Genomic DNA, 13,221 nt, shown 5'->3' with positions numbered 1-13,221 from the left:
AGAAATGAGGCTCCCTCTGGCACACTGAGGAGGTTAAAATAGGAAAAGCCTGGAATTTTTTTGGCACAGAAACATCCATGTGAAAAGACCAAAAGTGGGAGGGCAAGAGGGGAGGAAAGCCCTGAATCCTGCCTGGCTCTTCCCTGTGGGGAAAAAAAACAAAACAAAAAACAAAGCAGGGAACAATTCAGCCCCCCGAGGACAAGGAATGGGAGAATCTCCCAGGTCATACTTACTATGATAAGCAATATAAAATATATAAAATTGTAAAAAGAGTGTGCATCCATCACGTAATACATGATGTCCACCCATCCTTCCAGGGTTATAACCTGCAGGGAGACAGAGAAAAAGAGAGTGAGGACAAAAATCACCCCAAATACATTATTAAATATCCATTTTCCCACAGTGCCAGGTACCCATCCCGCCACAGAAACTCTTGGGATCCATCCAGAATTCCATCTGGGAGAGAAGGAATGTGTGGCCAAAGGGCTGGCCTGAGGTTCCTACAGGAATCTGGCACAATTAAAACCATGAAACGTTCAAATAAACCACCTGAAGCACAAGTTCTGAGGCAAAGAAATTCCAAGGAGGGATCACACCCCCCCCCCCCCCCATTAAAAACCCCTTTCCCTGGAGAGATTTGGAGTTTTACCTAAAGCTGCTGGATTTGTAATGTAACCCAGAAAATTCCCACATTTTTAACTCAATTTTTGTTTCTGCAAACCCAATCTCCTTGTGATTCCTCCTGGCTCAGCATTCCAACTGCACCACCACTATCATAGTGGGAGAGCATCTGAATGGAAGAGAGGCTTTAATTAAATGTAGGCTTGATTTAAGGCTCGTTTTCTCAGCCTTCCCTCCACTAAAAAAAGCAGCTGAGGGTTTAATTAACACCACCCAGGCTGTGTGCAGAGCAAAGAGAGCTCTGCCACGTAATTTACACTTTTTATTTAGATAAAACACCCCAAACTTCCAGCGCTGGCTTGCTACTAGAGCTGAAATTCCACCCTGGAATTCTGATTCCCATCAGAATCCCAGCTCCTGTCCGAACTCGCTCCCAGTGGCGTTCCCCACTCACGGGAGCCTGGGAGGTCTTGGCAGACCCCACAGCTGCTCCTGTCCCCAATTTTAGTGGCACGACTCCTGATTTAAACCAGGGAAGGAACTGCTGTGGGTGTAGGGGATTTTCTGCTTGGTGTGTCCCCAAAAGCTGATCCCCAAACCCCTCACTCCTCAAGCAGTGAATAAAACCCTGCAGGGAAGTCAGCCGTGAATCCATGAATTCCCTGGATATTTTTTCCCCGAGAAACTCCTGGACGTGGATCTTTAGGATGTGAGCACACATTCACAGAACCATCAGGACCCACAGAGCAGCTCGGGGCTGCTGGGAGGGAAACGCTGCCTCTTTGGGATTTCTCACCCCTAAATTCAGAAAGCTGATGTTTTCCCAGCAAATTTTCCCAGCTTTTTGCCGTGTGGAAGCTCGCGGAGGTTCACCCCCACTGAGTGAGGAGGCAGCACAGCTAAAACCAACCAGCCCCATGTGCCCAGGAGGAGGAGGAGGAGGAGGAGGAGGAGATCATTTGGGACATTTGTCTCTGCAGCTGTTTCCTGGGGTTAAAGGCTCGCAGCAATCGGGTCTGAACTTCGGCTGCTTTCACAAACTGCTCCCACCTCTGCTGCTCCTCCTCACATCCATCAGCTGCTCTTCCGCATCCCTCCCTCACTGCTCACTCAGCAAAGCTTTGCTTCCCACAGTTCCAAAATTCCAGAGTGGTTCAGGCTGGAAAGGACCTGAAAGCTCATCTCATCCCAGCCCTGCCAGGGCAGGGGGACACCTCCCACTAGCCCAGGTGTCTCCAAGCCACGGCTTCTCTGGGAATTCCATTCCAGTCTCTCCCCACCCTCACAGGGAAGAATTTCTCCCCAAAAAATCTCATGTAACAAAACCACTGCCCCTTGTCCTGCCACAAACCGCCACAAGTGGGATTAACAAAACCCCAGAGAAGTCTTTACCTATCATTAACCCCAGGGACCCATCCAAGGCAGGTTTTTATCCCTGTTTTTTTCCCTGTGGTGCTGTTATTCCCACCAAGGGAAGGGGTTAAGGTGCCTGGGTGTTCATCCATGAGGAGCAGCCAAGCAATCAAAGCCCTCCTGCCCTTTCCTGCCTCTCCCTGAACACATTTATAGAGAACAAAGTCCCTTTGGGGCAGCTCCCTTGTCTGTGAGGGCTCCCGCAGCTGTTGTAGGGTCAGGGGAGAACAGAGGGATCGTGGCAGGAGGTGGCACAAGGTGACACCAAATCTCTGCCTCTTACCCAGGAATTATTTCCCTTGTGCTGTCCAAGCTCCTTCCCTCTGCATGCACAGAACATTCTCCAGCCACTCCCTCTGAAGGACGAAAAACCAGCCCAGAGACCCCCAAAAATATGGGATGCACCTCTATGCTGGATTTGGATTGAGCTGGAAATCCTCAAATCTAATGGATTCAACCCGTTAAACACAGAGCAAACAAAAGGAGTCACCTGAGGGCTTCTGAGCCAACACTGAGGGCCAGCCAACCCTTGGAGGGATATTTTTGTTGCATGGGAAGCAGCATTTCCCACAAGAACAAATCAACGTCCCCATTCCTCCTCTGGAGGGTGAAAATGCTCATCCAGCTCTCGGAATATTCCAGGTGTAATTGGGATTTGTGTTAGTTACTACTCACTTGTAAAGCAGAGGGATGCAGGAGGGACAAAGAGATCTCTGGGGTTTGTCCTCGTGCTTGACAAAATGAATCCCTCATGTTGGGGGATTCATTCCTGGCCTCCCAGGGGAGGATTCCTGCTGCAGCCCTCCTGGAAAAAGAGGTTTTTAATCCCAGAGCTCTGGGGAAACGCAGGATAGCACATGCACAGCCACCTGCAAGGGCTGGGCTTCTTCCAGCCTCACTCCTGCTGGATTTCAAGCTCTCCCAAGGACTTTCCGAGGTCATTTTTCCCTGATCCAAGAGCTCCCTGAACATCCCCAGCAAGGCCCTGGTGGAAATGGGAACCAGAGCAGCAGGATTTGCCAACAGCTGCTTTAGAAACCCCCTTTAAAGCCTTTAAGAGGTTTTGGAACCCGAACGGGGGCACCTGCACGAGGTTGGCTGCTCTGTACATTTTGATCACGCCCGTTCCTCCCCAGACCTGGAAGGGCTCCAGACCAGGCTGGATGGGCTTGGGGCAGCCTGGAGGGGTGGAAAGTGTCCCTGGCCAAACTGGGATGGGCTTTTTTCCCAGCTCAAACCCCTGTGGGATCCACGGATTCAGAGGGAAAGCCAGCAGCTCTCGCTGGATTTTTTTTTTTTTTTTTTCAGCTCTGCTTTTCTAATTCCACTGAGGAGAAACGACATTCCCCTCTCTTCATTCCCACTCTGATTAATCCACTTAACTGCCCCTCCAGCCATGTGTCCCAAAGCCCTGGAGCACCTTCCTCGTGCTTCCCAATCTCGGCAATCCCTTCTCAGTAATTAAACCCTGGTTGTTCACACCGAGCCCCACTAAAGAGCCTCTCCAAGGGCTCCAGTTCAAAGCCTCCCACCATCAACCCACAATTATTTATCAGCGAGATAAGAGGGTGAGAACTCGCTCCTAATTCTGCCGTGATGGGGAAGATGTGCAAGGCACAGGAAAATCAGCAGCTGCAGGGCCAGGGCTGGAAGATTCAATTAAGATGATTGGCAGGGTGGTGCTGGAGGTGCTGCTCCTGCTCCACACCTGGGGCAGAAGAGGTGCCTGGGGAAAAGATTTCTGCCTTGCCAGGGGAGCAGAGGTGTCCTCTCACCCCACTCAGCTCCTGGGTGATGCTCAGGTCCTTCTCTGCTCCTCCAGTTCTTCTCCCCTTCCCCAGGGTTGGGATAAATCATTTCTCTCCCATTAATACCAGCAAATCTCTGAGTTTGTCCAGTCCTCTCTCCCCTCACTGCAAGAATTTAGCAGCAAATTCCCTCAGGTGAACGCGGAGACAGGTTTGGATTTCACAGATCCTTGGCTGGAACACTCCCTGAGCACCTCACTCACAGGAGCAGGATGAGAATGGACAAAACCCAATCAGATTTAATTTTATTTTTTAGGTCTTCACTGATTCTCACCCCCCTGCTCCGCTCATGCCACAGTAATTTCATCAGCTGTAATAAAGATGCTCGTCTGATTTATAGGAGAGTAATTGGGGACAGAATCAGATCTTCTAGGCAAGCTAATCAGAGTCAATCTAAAACTCCAGAGTGAAAATCACGGGGGAAATGGAGATTAAAGATGCTGGCAATTAACTCAGACCTCCCCAGTGCTCCCAGGGAGGCAGCAGGTTTACATTGCTTTTTTTTCCTGGGGTCACTTCAGAGGTTGCACAGAACGATTTCTTTTACTGTGTCGAGAAGTTTTCATCATAAACCCTCTTTCCTTTGAGCTCTGCCAAAATTTTTGCAAGTCCTTGGCTGCAGCCGACTGGGAGAGCAGGACGTTTTTTTTGCTTCAGTGTCAGATAACAAAGAACAAAAAGAATCATCCGGGGGAGAAAACCTCATTCACACTCCAACCTCAATTAGTCAAGGGCTGAAGTCCTGGCTGTTAGAAAGCACCAAGGACTGGTGCCAGAGCTCCAAACCCACCTCGAGGTGCCACCAAGCAGTCGAGGGAAGGTTGGAAATTCTCCGTGTGAAGCGAGGCTGGGAGAATCAGAACCCAGCCCAGAGCTGTCTCATGGCAAAATTTCCCTGCTCTGATTACTTGAACAAACTTCATTTGGAGTGACAGCCACCCTAAAGCCAGCACCTCTCCCTTATTAAAATCCTGATAAAATACAGCTCTGGCAACCAGAAATTCCTTCTGATTCCAGGATTGCAGCTGCTGGCTGAGCTCAGTGCGTGGCTGAGGCAGGAGATGCTCTGGAAATCCAGAGAAACACACACTTGAAGTCTTCATCTTGACTGACATCTCTAATTTGCACTCAGCCACCTTTTCTTTGGCCTAAATTGAGTCCTTTGGGGGGGAAAAAATGGGAATTATCTGCATCCAAATCAATTATCCTGAGCCAACAGCAACTCTGAGGATGGCCGTGAGCATTTGGGGTCATTTACTTTTTATCTCCTCATTCCCCTGGCCCTGCTGCGAGGCTTTTTGATATTTTATTTTCATCAAACTTATCAAGATGGGATTCAGTGCTATAAATTGTGAGGGCTATTAATTACCCTGATGGCCTCAGGAAGTTTTATAAGGCCTTTAGCCTCCCTTTCTGAAAGCCTCTTATCTGAATTCCACCCTCTTGGGCAGCATGGATTTGGCTCCCGAGCACTGCCCAGCGAATATTCCGGGGAATATTCCACAGGCAGAGCGGGCTTGGCTGATAATCAAATCCCTATTTTTGAAGCCAACGTCACAATTTTAATTATTTCCTCCCGAAACATCTCGTTAAGGAACCTCTGTGGCCAGAAAAACAGGTTTATTACATTGAGCAACATCCTTTGAACAGATGCTTTTCCTTTCACATCGAGGCTTCGCTCGGTTTGTCATTTATAAATTGAGCCTTGCAAAGCAGGAAACTGCTCTGAAAAGTGGGCCTAAATGATGGGAAAAAAAGGAAATTGTGCCTCTTTCCATGTCTTGGGCTCCTGACCTGTCAAATCTGTTCCCATAAATGTGATCCCTGGGCAGTGCTGGCAGTTCTTGGTGGGTTTTGAGGAGCAAAGTGGGATATAAAGTGTGGGGTAAAGTCAGACACGTCACTGGTGCTGCTGTTTGTCACACAAAACCTCGTGGAATTGTAGCTCTGGGATCAAAACCTGCCCAAATCCCAGCTTGGCTCCAAAGGGAACGTGAGTTTTTGTTTCCCACTAAACAATGCAAAGCCCTCATCTGACAGCAAAACCTCCCTGATTTCACTCTGCTGCTCCAACAAACCCCATCCCCAGCCCCTATTCCCGAGGTTTGGTCTGCTGGGATACTGATCCTGTGTCTCCATGGCTCCTGTAAAGAATCCTTGGCAAAGGGAAGGGATTGAAGTGTTCAGCACCAGTGGCATAGAGAGCCCCAGAAATCCCAGATTCCCAGCAAAGCCAAACTGGGAAGGGAAGGGAAGGGAAGGGAAGGGAAGGGAAGGGAAGGGAAGGGAAGGGAAGGGAAGGGAAGGGAAGGGAAGGGAAGGGAAGGGAAGGGAAGGGAAGGGAAGGGAAGGGAAGGGAAGGGAAGGGAAAAGCAAAGCCAGGCTGAGACCTTTGCTTCCAGCTGAGGGGATTTTACAACAAATTCCAAATCATCTCCGGGAGGAGCAGGGTGCACAGGTTGGGAAATTGGGATGGGGGAGCTGCACCTTCGGCTCGGGGGAAAGATCACAGAGCAGGTTTGGGGCAATCAAAGAGAAGTTGAGATTTCCCTGTAGGAATTCCGGACTTTTGGAATATCCTGAGCGGGAAGGAGCAGAGTCAACCCTGACACCCCAACAATCCCACCCTGAGCACCCCTGGCAGTGCTGTCCAAACACTCCTGGAGCTCTGGCAGACTTGGGAATGTCAACATTCCCCAGGGAGTTATTCCAGTGCCCAGCACCCTCTGGGGGAAGAACCTTTCCCTGAAATCCAACCTGACACAGCTCCAGCCATTCCTTTGGAGCAGCTGTTGATGTTCCTCAGAACCAGCAGCTTTTTGCTCTCCTGACCAAACTCCACTTTCGGCCAGGGCCTGCTGCAGGACCCCTCTTCCTATTCCAAACACGAGAATCCATGATTGAGGTCGGATGAAACTCTCCCCAAACTCCACAGGTTTGGAAGCCCAAACTTCATCTACAGGAGGCTTTAATTCCATCCAACACCCCCATAGGTTATGGGACCACTCCTGGCACCAGGGTGGCCTCTCTGCCCTGCCCTACACGAGACAATTCCTCCCAACCTTCAAAATGAAGATTTTTCCAAAGGCAACAAATCCCTCTTGGAAGCATGCTCTCAGCTGCTTGAAAACGGGCTGGATATTTTTAGCTGGGGTATTCAGCCTGAGAGCTCTTCAAATGCAGCAAGTGCTGTTTATTTGGCTGACCAAATTAAAAAAAGCAACAGCAACATAGCTCCAACCCCGTCATTTCCAGGGAAATATTTTCGGTGATCCAAAACAGATTCGAGTTGAGTGACAAAGCATCATCTCCAAGCAGTGGGAATGAAAAGCTCCAAAATTCTTCTCTTGCCAAATTCAGCACAGAGAAGCGTTGTTGACACAGATCTCCAATTTAAAGGCTGAACCATTGGAGGGAAAAAAAAAAAAAAAGTCCTCTTGGTCCCAAATCCCAAATTTCTCTGCTCAACGAATGCTGCAAACACAGGCACCCAGTGTGACAGCTCCTGAAAACACAGCCCCAAAAATCCTTTGGGCACAGCTGCAAACCTCAGACCTTTTCCTTCTGTTCCAGCTTTTTGGCTCTTTCCCAAAATCTGCAGGAATTGGGAGAGCAGAGGCAAGAAAGGGGATTAACAGCACCTTTGGACAGTGCTGGAGCCAGTGGGAAAACCATTCCTCTTGGATCTGCCTGGGGTTGCTTTTACCTTCAGCTTTTGCCAGAAGCTTCACCCCTGGAGTGAGGTGTGAGTCCAGGCCTTGCTTTCCCACATATCCAATGTGAAATCATCCACTCAAAGTTCCTCTGCTTTGCAATGCAACCTAAATATATCTTCTTCCCAAACTTTCATCTTCCCAATCCCTTTTTATTTTTTTAAATCAGGGTTTCTGCACTCAGGCCTGGCCACCCCGAGGTTGCTGGTCAGGGAGGTTGGTCAGGAAGGTTTTGGTTGCTCCAGTGGGATTGTCAGTAATTCCAATTAAATTGGACTTTGTTGAGGTGGGTAATTCATCATCTGCAGTGTGACAACAATACCTGTAATTACTGCTCGGATTGCTGGGGCTGGAATTCATGTGCAATAAAGGGATCTTCATATCAGGCCAAACCTCACAGTTAATTTAGGTTCCATCTCCTTTCATTTAGTCTGTAATAAGCTAATTACTTCACCTAATTTGCCACAGAACGTGCCTTTGTAACAAATACAGACACGAATTAGCCTCTTGCACAACAAATGAGGGGAAGCAAAACATGAATCATTTTCAGGATTACATAAGGAATTATCATCCTTTACAGCACTCAGGGATGCAGCCATTCCCTTCGTTATTTATTTATTTTTTTTTTTCCCACCAGGTTCTCCTGTCTCTGACTTCTCCTTGGAAGGTGGACAACACATTTCCCTGTTTTCCTGCTGTCACCTCTCCTGGCTCTGGGAAGTTCAGGGTCACTCCCATGCAAAGAAATGTTTTTGAAAATCCCAGTTCTGGCAGCTGGAAGAGCTCGCCCATCCTTGGGGTAGCGTTTGCTGGATGCTCTGTGTGGAAATCTTCAGAGTTTTCTGCAAACTCTGCTTTTTCCTGCTTCTGGTTTGGTTTATTCGCGGTCTGAACCGTGTCAAACTGTGCCCTTGGAAACTCCTGGCCACTACCTGCACTTGGAAAGTTCCTTCATTTCATCCCCCTCTCTTCTGACAGTTCCTAAACCACACCAGATCCCAGAATCATGGAATGGTTGGGGTTGGAAGGGACCTTAAAGCCCACCCAGTCCCAGCCCTGCTGTGGGCAGGGACCCCTTCCCCATTCCCAGGTTGCTCCAACCTGGCCTTGGACACTTCCAGGGACTGGACAACCTCTGCCAGGGCCTCGCCACCCTCCCAATCCTCCCCATTATCCCATCCATGCCTGCCCTCTGGCACTGGGAAGCTGTTCCCCTTGTCCTGGCACTCCAGACCCTTTCCAGCAGCCTCTCCCCTCTTTCCTGTCACCTCCTGGAAGGTCACCCCAGAGCCCCCCTCTTTGCCAGGCTCAGCCACCCGAGATTGCCGGCTCATTTGGGATAAATCCCGAGGGAATCTCTGCCAGCAGAGCTTGTCCTGGTTCCCACAGGAGATCTGCCAGCCCTCGGGGCACATCACAGCTCCTGCAAAGTGCCCTGGATTCATTATCCTGCACAACAATGGCCTGGCACACCTGGCTCTGTCTCATCCCAGTAATTCAACACCGGTCCCCAGGGAAGCTCCAGAGTTCCTAAATCCACCAGCTGGACTTTCTGCACTGCTGACTTGGAGCCCCCAGCCAAGTGCTGACCTGGTGCTGTCCAGCTCTGGCTATTATGAGCGATGAGAGCACGATCCCATGGATTTATTTGCTCAAGGTTCTCTGCTTCCAGCAATTGTTTGGATTTAGGAGCTCACCTCCTGCACTGATGATTTCCTCTTCCCACATCCAGGTTGAGCCAGCACCTCGCTGCCTCTTTACCTGGAATTAAATCATTCCCAGCTCCTAAAAATGAGCCCTGACTTCCAGCAGGAATAAACACATGGGAAGAGTTTTTGGCTGGAAATCCTGTGGGGCCTTTGGATGGCCTGAGCAGCATTAAATCGAATAATTGACCTCCTGGCAGCTGCCAAAACCATCTGAGGACACGAGATCCGACTTTGCCAGACGTTGTTCTGCCCAAAGGAATCAGCTGAAACCTCTCCTGGGGCTGGGGGTCCTTCCTGAAATTTAACTGAGCTTTGTAAGGATGAGGAGATCAAATGGAGATGGGATGAAAATTCTGCAGCCTGGAAACTGGCTCGGGAAGGGAAAAGGCAGTGGGAGCCTCTGGAGAAGCTCCTGCTCCCCCTCCGTGTCCTTTCCCTGTGAAAAGGAACCAGGTGGGATCACCTGGGGACATCCCTCAGATCCATCAGAGAGCAGGAAAAGGAGAATTCCCTCTCCCCTTTATCCATCCCCCACCAGCAGCCAGCAGCTCCTCTCTTCCTCACTAACTCCAAAACGTTCTCCCAATGGGAAAACTGGCATTCAGATCCCAGTGGGATTTGCCTGAAGCCCTCTGGATTTGTCTCTGAGCCTCTGGCACCAGCACTGTGATCCAAAGGCAGCTCCCAAGGGCCAGCAGAGCAGGGAAGGTGCTCAGAGCAAACATTCCCCAATTCCCCAATTTTTCCAGGTGAGAAATGGAACCCCTGAATCTCGTGGGATAATCTGGTACTGGGAGCAAACCCATAAATGAAACGCAGAGCTCTGGGTGAGGAATTATTCCTCATTAACGAAGGAAAAAGGAGAATTCAGCTCTAGGAACAGATGTCACCTCCACTTCAAGGGGACTGAATCCACCGGGGGCATCCAGCCAGAGCCAAAGAAATGCTTGAACACCAAGAAGTGCCCTGAAAAAATGGGAAAAAACCACAGGGATCTTCCAGCTGGGGCAGCCCTGGCGAACCACAGCCTCTGGACTGAGCTCTCCAATGCTCCAGAGCTACAAATGCTTGGAAAATCCTCCCTCAGGAAGAGTTTTATCACCTGGAAAATCTTCCCCACTTCGGTCTTTTCTGAAGCACCTCAAAAAGAGACTGAAATTCCCCGGGAGCAGAATCTCCTCTCAGGAATTCTGGCCAGCAGGGATATTTCCCTCTTCCAGCATTCCACGCTCAGCCTGTGATTTAAAACCATGCCTAAGCCATGCCAGCTTCCTTAATTTCAGCACGAGATTAAATCTTACTTAAAAACCTCGACACCACTTTCAGTTTCCTGATGCTCCAACAATAAAAGCCCTGCTCCCAAAAATCCCAGGGGTTGATCTGATTTGCAGAGGTGGAGCCTGCCATGAGTTTTTCTGCCCCAAAATGTTCTTTTCCCTCTTTTAAAATATTTTCAGAAGAAAAGTTTCTTCTCTCCAAACGCTGTCTTGCACCATTTATTGCCTGATTTGTTTATTCCCCATTTCTTTATTTGCAGTTTCGCTCAGCGCTGAGCAAATTCCTTCCTGCTCTGCTGCATTCACCAAAACCTTCCCAAGAAAAAAATGGTGAACCCAAAACCGAGAAAAAACGGGAAACCAACAGAAAAATCCAACCAAACAATGACAACAAAAAAAACCCCCAAACACAGAAACAAAAAAACCCACAACCCAACCCAACCCATGCCAAACAAAACGACAACAACAAAAAAAAAACAACCAAAAAACCCAAACCGAACCAAAACCTGGAGAAAAGAAAAGGGGAAAAAAAGGGGAAAAAAAAAAAAACCCGAAAAAGAAATCTGGAAAAAAAAAACCTGCGAAAAAAGGGGGGGGAAAAAAAACCCATGTAAAAAAAAAAAAAAAAAATAAACAAACAAAAAACCCCACAAAACAAAAAAAAATCCAACCAAACAAACAAAAAAAACGAAAAAAAATAAAAAAAAAACGGAAAAAAATAAAAAACAGAAAAAGGCCCCTGGAAAACGGGGAAAGAAACAACAACAACAAAAAACAAACAAACAAAAAAAAAAAAAGGGAAAAAAACTACCGAGAAAAAAATGTGGGAAAAAAATTAAAAAAAAAAAAAAACGGTAAAAAATCGGGGGGGGGGGGGGGGAAAAACAACACAGGAAAAACAACAACAAAACAAAAAAAAAAAAAAACCCACAACATTTTTGGGAGAACCCTACCTGAAAAATCGCAATCCAGGCATATCCAATATTATCAAAATTGATGGCCCCGTTGTGGGGGTTCACATCCCCCGCCATGCAGACGTTGTAGTACTGGTTCCAGTTGATGCAGGAATTCCTGCTGGGCTCGGGGCCGGCCAGGCTGGGGCTGTAGGAATCCATGCTCAGGGTGCATTCCACCTTGGATTCCTTCCTGCTGGGAATGTTGGAGCATCTCTGCATCCCGTTCTCCCGGTGCGAGGAGCAGATGAAGGGATTCTCCTCTGCCTCGTCCGGCCGGTAGTAAGGGTGAAGGAAAGTCAGGTTGTAAGTCCTGGAAGGGTGGGGGAAATGAAAAGGATGAGGGAAAAAAAATTAAAAAAAAATAAAAATTAAAAAAAAAAGTTTATTCCTGGTTTTCAAAAAGAAAAAAAAAAAAGCTTATCCTTGATTTTAGCAGGAGGAAAAGGAAAACAAACAAACAAACAAACAAAAAAAAGTTTATCCCTGGTTTTAGCAGCAGGAAAAGGTGCTGGTTGATATCCTGTCAGCAAGTCCCAGCCCCTAAAATGAGATTTTGTTACGGCCTGGAAGGAACCGCTGGTCTCCTGGTAAAGATCAGCCCGAGTTTCCCCAAGCATGAAATGAGAGGGGATGGAGAGAAAATCCCAGCACATCGGGATCTTCCCAAAATCCAGGGGGCTTTTGGGCTCTCTGGAAGAATTTGAAGAGAACTCTTGTGGTGGCAGAGCAGATTCCCAATAAATTTGTCCCTCGGGATGTCTCTGGTGAGGGGCTGAGACCCAGCCAGAGGCCATCTCCCATTCCCCCTGGACTTCCATGAAAAAAACCAAAAAAACAAACAAACAGAAGAGCCCACGTTGATGGGAATACCAAGTGCTTCCTGCATTTCTGATGGAATTTGCTTGGATACCAGCGATGGCTCCGTCCCAGCCTGGAGAAGGAAATGCTGGGATTGCAGCAGGGCAGGAGCTGCTTTTCCCTGAGTTGTGTCCCCAAATCTGGCACTTCCTGAGCCCCTGGTGAGAGCCTGCAGCACTCAGGTCTCCAACTGAGGAGCTGCATTGCTCCAGAGCCAAATTTACGCGGTTTTCCCGAGCTCCAGGGACCTCAGCTGCTCCATAAGATAAGGACACACGCTGTAAGAGATGTGGGAAGGAGATATCCAGGTAATTCTTCCAGCCAGGACAGCTCTGTTCTTATCTCTCTCTGAATGTCCCTATCTGGTGAAGAGATTTGCCTTTAACAAGTGTTATTCCAGACAATTGCTTGGAATTGCTCCCCAAAACCCTGGAGCCAAGCAGGATTCGCTCAGAGGCTGCACTTTAAGGAGAGAAAAATTGCTGCAAGGCAGAGCTGGGGGAAATCAGCCCTCAACGACTTCCCGGGGGAATTTGGTTCTGGTCCATCATCCAATTACCTGAGACAGGTGTGGAGGGTTCATCAGCTTCGGGAATGGGAGAGGGAAGAGGAGCACATCCCGGGAATTAGGAATTCCTGGCTGGGAATTGTGTTCAGCAGCTCCTCCTGGCGCACCCCACGCCTCCAGACAAAACCGTGGCATCACCTGCGCTGTTTCTGGGTCTCGGGTTCAAGAAAAAAACCTGGAAGATGTTTTTACTCCTCAAGGTTTTTCCTTGTCCTCTCACCAGCTGGGAGGAAAATTCCATACGGAACAGGCTGGAGAATGGGGCCAAGAGCCGCAGCAGCCAGGTCTGGGTGAG

General features: G+C 48.6%; 1 protein-coding gene across 1 annotated transcript in view; it reads right to left on the bottom strand.

Annotated features, from left to right (window-relative positions):
- The window catches only part of CACNA1H (calcium voltage-gated channel subunit alpha1 H), a 160,033-nt gene that overhangs the window by 83,793 nt on the left and 63,019 nt on the right, over positions 1–13,221 (bottom strand). Inside the window, exons 6-7 of the mRNA XM_062503239.1 lie at positions 11,498–11,810; positions 237–329 (exon numbers count right to left, since the gene is read on the bottom strand). Of these exons, the coding sequence (XP_062359223.1) occupies positions 237–329; positions 11,498–11,810 (406 nt within the window). The remainder of the gene's footprint in view (positions 1–236; positions 330–11,497; positions 11,811–13,221) is intronic.

The sequence above is a fragment of the Cinclus cinclus genome, chromosome 16, assembly GCF_963662255.1.
Source record: "Cinclus cinclus chromosome 16, bCinCin1.1, whole genome shotgun sequence".
Taxonomy (NCBI): domain Eukaryota; kingdom Metazoa; phylum Chordata; class Aves; order Passeriformes; family Cinclidae; genus Cinclus; species Cinclus cinclus.
This window is presented reverse-complemented; position numbering and strand designations above follow the sequence as displayed.